The sequence below is a fragment of the Austrofundulus limnaeus genome, unplaced genomic scaffold, assembly GCF_001266775.1.
Source record: "Austrofundulus limnaeus strain Quisiro unplaced genomic scaffold, Austrofundulus_limnaeus-1.0 Scaffold719, whole genome shotgun sequence".
In the NCBI taxonomy this organism is placed as follows: Eukaryota; Metazoa; Chordata; class Actinopteri; order Cyprinodontiformes; family Rivulidae; genus Austrofundulus; species Austrofundulus limnaeus.
Window position 1 is genome coordinate 125,148 of NW_013953121.1, and position 4,058 is coordinate 129,205.

General features: G+C 34.9%; 1 protein-coding gene across 4 annotated transcripts in view; it reads left to right on the plus strand.

The window, feature by feature from the left end:
* scarb1 (scavenger receptor class B, member 1) overlaps positions 1-3,713 on the plus strand; it is a 37,054-nt gene extending 33,341 nt beyond the window's left edge. For 2 of the 4 annotated variants that reach the window (XR_001312028.1, XR_001312027.1), the window contains exons 14-15: positions 81-910; positions 2,974-3,001. Coding sequence is in view for 2 of the 4 variants with exons in the window: in XM_014028124.1 (XP_013883578.1) it covers positions 2,974-3,090 (117 nt within the window). In the remaining 2 variants the exon portion in view is untranslated. Of the gene's footprint in view, positions 1-80; positions 911-2,973 lie in introns of all 4 variants that reach the window. The other 2 variants (XM_014028125.1, XM_014028124.1) reach the window with 2 other exon arrangements.
* Positions 3,714-4,058: the final 345 nt, after the last annotated feature.

Below are 4,058 nucleotides of genomic sequence, written 5' to 3' on the forward strand. Positions count from 1 at the left end.
GAAATATATTTATGTTTGTGGTTGTAATGTGACAAAATATGGAAAAGTTCAAGGGGTATGAATACTTTTGCAAACCACTGTATATAGCATGGCATCATCATCATCAGTAAGATTCATCTGTATATATCAATGATGAGCATTGCTGTCGAGAATACCGACTTATTCACTTGTTTTTAAAACATTAATCCCCACTTATGACTTCAATGCTTTTCACAACACACTTTATTCAGTCAATGCTAATTAATATATAAAAATATCAGCTTAACAAGTTGGTTTTGAAATCACTGAAACCCATGCACTGACTAACCAATGCTTCATAACAAAACATTCTAAACAAGGTAGCGCTGCTGTAAACATAAATCCACCGTATTAACAAGGGCTAATGTTAGCAACAGTTTTCAAGTCATTGTTTCAGAGGACGTTAAAGAACAGGAGGACATCCCTGCGTTCAGCAGGAAGAAACACTTGTGAGACAAACAGAAGTCTCCAAAGCAGTAAGATGGGAAACTAAAGATGGGAACAGATTTAAAGCCACTGAGAAATTGAATGAAACCAATAAATCTCTTAAAATCACATATTTCTGTCCTGACGGATTCTCTAATGATTTATATATTTATAAATAAAGCAGCATCATAATCCTGAAGAGATCCAATAATCAGACAATAAATCAAACGCATGTCTTTTAACTTGCATGTTTGCCTTGATTACCAATAATATAAAAAAATAACACATACCCTCTAAACTACCATAATCTACCATAACAAGATGAATGACAACAGCAAATTCTTGTTTTGTATTGTCTAATTGGTGCATGTGTAAGGTAGTTTGGTCATCTTTTAGGCAACCGATAATGAGCAGGTTAAAGGCTCACATGGCTATGAAACTCAGGAGAAAAGTACGAGTTAATCAGGTAGGTTCCCACTCAAAGGCATGCATTCAACCGAACATGTTTCACTTACACAGATGACCACAAACACTTGGTTCTGTCCTGAAGAGAATGACTTGTTCTGAATGTGTCACAGTTACCTTATGTTGCATGATTTTTATTTAAGTTTGGTCTTTGTTGGTATCACTAAAATGAGTTCTAGTGATGTTGATGTCTTACAACTAATAACTCTCAGTAAGTTGATTCTGTGAAGCAGATTCAGCTCATGCAGGGATCTTTAGCTCACTTAATAAAGATCACAAAATGGTCCAACGCTGGTGTCACATTTGGAAAAACAGGAGTTCCTCAATTTGGATTCATGGTAAAAACAATAAAAAAGATTCAGTCTCTGTGTACAGTTTTAAACTATACTGTATCGTGTTAACTATACATTTTTGTTTTATAAAAGGTGGGTTCTTTTAAAATGATGTTTAATTCAAACTGAAACGGCCTGTTTGGTTTCTTCACATGCCAGTCAAGTTTAAATCGACAGTGGGTTGTAAAGGGATTCTCCTCTCTTAGTATTCTTTCTGTTTTACCTTACAGCCTGGAATTTATTTGAGTTTTAACTTGATTAAAAGTAATTATTCTACCCAATCTGTCAGATTGAGTTAAATAGGTGAGAAATGTTTTAAGTAAAAAAGAAGAAAAAAAAAGATGTCTGTATATCCACCCTTTCAAAGTCCATACTTTGTAGAGCAGGGCTAATAAACTGGTGGCCCGCTGGCCACATCTGGCTGTGGGTGACTTCCATCTGGCCCGGTGGGGCCTCCTTTTTATATTTTAAATGTAAAATTATATTTTAAATCACATGTAAATGTTACATTTACATAATGCAGGGTTTCCCTTACCATTATCTGGAAATTTTTCACAAGTTTTTTTTTATAAATATAAACTAACACTGATTTGTATTTCTTCCAGTGTTGTATAAAGTACCACAAAGTGATACTTGAGTAAAAGTACCAGTATGTTACCAAAAAATAACTTTGGTAAAAGTTAAAGTCTCCTTTAGGAATATTACTTGAGGAAAAGTCTTAAAGTATCTGATATTTTTTGTACTTAAGTATGAAAAGTATAAGTATTGATTTAAAATGAGCAGTTAGATTTTCTTTAATGACATTTATTAGGAGGTGACCTTCCAAAAAAACACAGTAATGACTATATTGTATCAAAAATAATTAATTTATGTTGAATTCAGGATGCACTAGTCCAGCTGTTTCAGTTTATATACATATATCAAAGCTGCACAAACCTTTTCTCCAAAATAAAAATCTATCTGAGGGCTGCGGCCAAATGTAATAATATAATTCATGAAATACAAATACTTCTTAAGTACAGTCCTTTTATTTTAATGATTATGTCCTGCTGGAGTGTGACATGATTTGTTTGTGTACAAACTAATACGGTATCAGAATTATATTTATACTTCTCATTCAACCACAATTAAATTCACTCTATCTAGGAGGCACAGTTTATATGGATAGTATTTATTTTTACAACAACAAGCTGGAATGAAAGCAAGCAAAAGTAAAAGTAACGACATACTTCTTGTAGAAAGTACAGTAGAAAGTACAGATAATTGTGTGAAAATGTAAGAAGTAGAAGTAAAAAGTAGGCTAAAAATAGTTACTCAAAGTACAGAAACCCAAAAATTCTACTTGACAGTAACAAAGTATTTGTACTTAGTTACTTTACAACTCTGATTTCTTCAGAGTATTTAACCTTTTAAAGCTGTGTGAAGAATTACCGCTTAGGGGTATTTTGTACTAGTGAGGGCCATCAGAACAGGTTTATATCATTTCATACTGAATCTTCTGGAGAAAATCATTTGGGCTTAAACACAAACATGATAAATGTTGTACATTTGCACACACCGTTCTTAGTTCCGCATTTTAGAATAATTTGCATTATTTACGCATGTAATCAAACGAATGAAATTCCAGGTTTTAAGGCAACAAACATAGGTTTGGCGGTACTTTTGCATCCCACTGTAATTTAAATATTCCTCCCCTTTGACTACCCTAATAATCCCTTTCCTTCTGCCACAGAGACATGAACGTGAAAGCAACGCAGTACCACGTAGAAGCACAAGCACTTCAGCAGAAGAACGAACACCTCTGCTTCGACAAGACAAACATGTAAACTCCACCCAGCTTGTACTCTGAACCAAAACAATTGATGCTGTATTTTGTTGTAAAGTTTACAGAACTGCCAAAGAAAGGCCCTGACTGTTTGTTTTTTTAAACGATGTGATGATTTCTTACCCTAGGAGTGATGTGTCTGCATTTGTGACAGTTTAAAATGTTTACTTTTACTGCTTAGCTGGAACATTTTTTCATTTTTTATCACTTCCTCAACAACACACACAACTACTGCTGGTAGGAATTTATTCTTTAATTTTAAAGAAGTTTCTGGTTTGGCCACAAGGGAACAAAAAAAATCACTTTCTTTTTAAAAAAATCACGTGTTTAGTATTTTTAACCACTGTGCCTTCATCATGGAGGAAAGTTTCTTTATTGTAGATAACATCCAGAATGTTGTTTTTATGTGCAATGAACTTTACGAAGAGAACATGAGTTGGTTGTTGAGGCTCAGCAGGACGACATCAGTGAGTCAAACTGAGTTAACACTCCTCTTTGTAGACTCTTCTTCTGTACAAGTTCCTTCAAATATACGCACAAAAATATGCTTTTTGTGGAAAAGTACCTTTTCATTGTAAAACATGTATGAGTTAAGGAAAACCTATAGGTAATAAATACATCAGTGTTTAACATTGGTGAGGAACAAATCTTTGTGTCTCATTGATGATTTGATTCAAATAAAACTAAGAAGAAAGAAGACGGCTGTGGCAGAGTGGGAGAGCCGTCCTGCAACTGTTGGGTTGCCAGTTCAATCCCTGTGCCACTGTTCCATTCATCTCAGTTGTTGTGACCTTGAGCATGGCACTTCACCTGCCTTGTCTGATAGTGGTGGTCACTGGGCCTGATGGCACCAGTGTATGGCAGGCTCACCTCTGTCCGTCTGCTTCAGGGCAGCTGTGGCTACAATGTAGCTTACTACCAACAGTGTGTGAATGACTGTATGTAATGAATGTATGGAACTGATAAAGCACTATAAAAGTTCAGGCCATTTA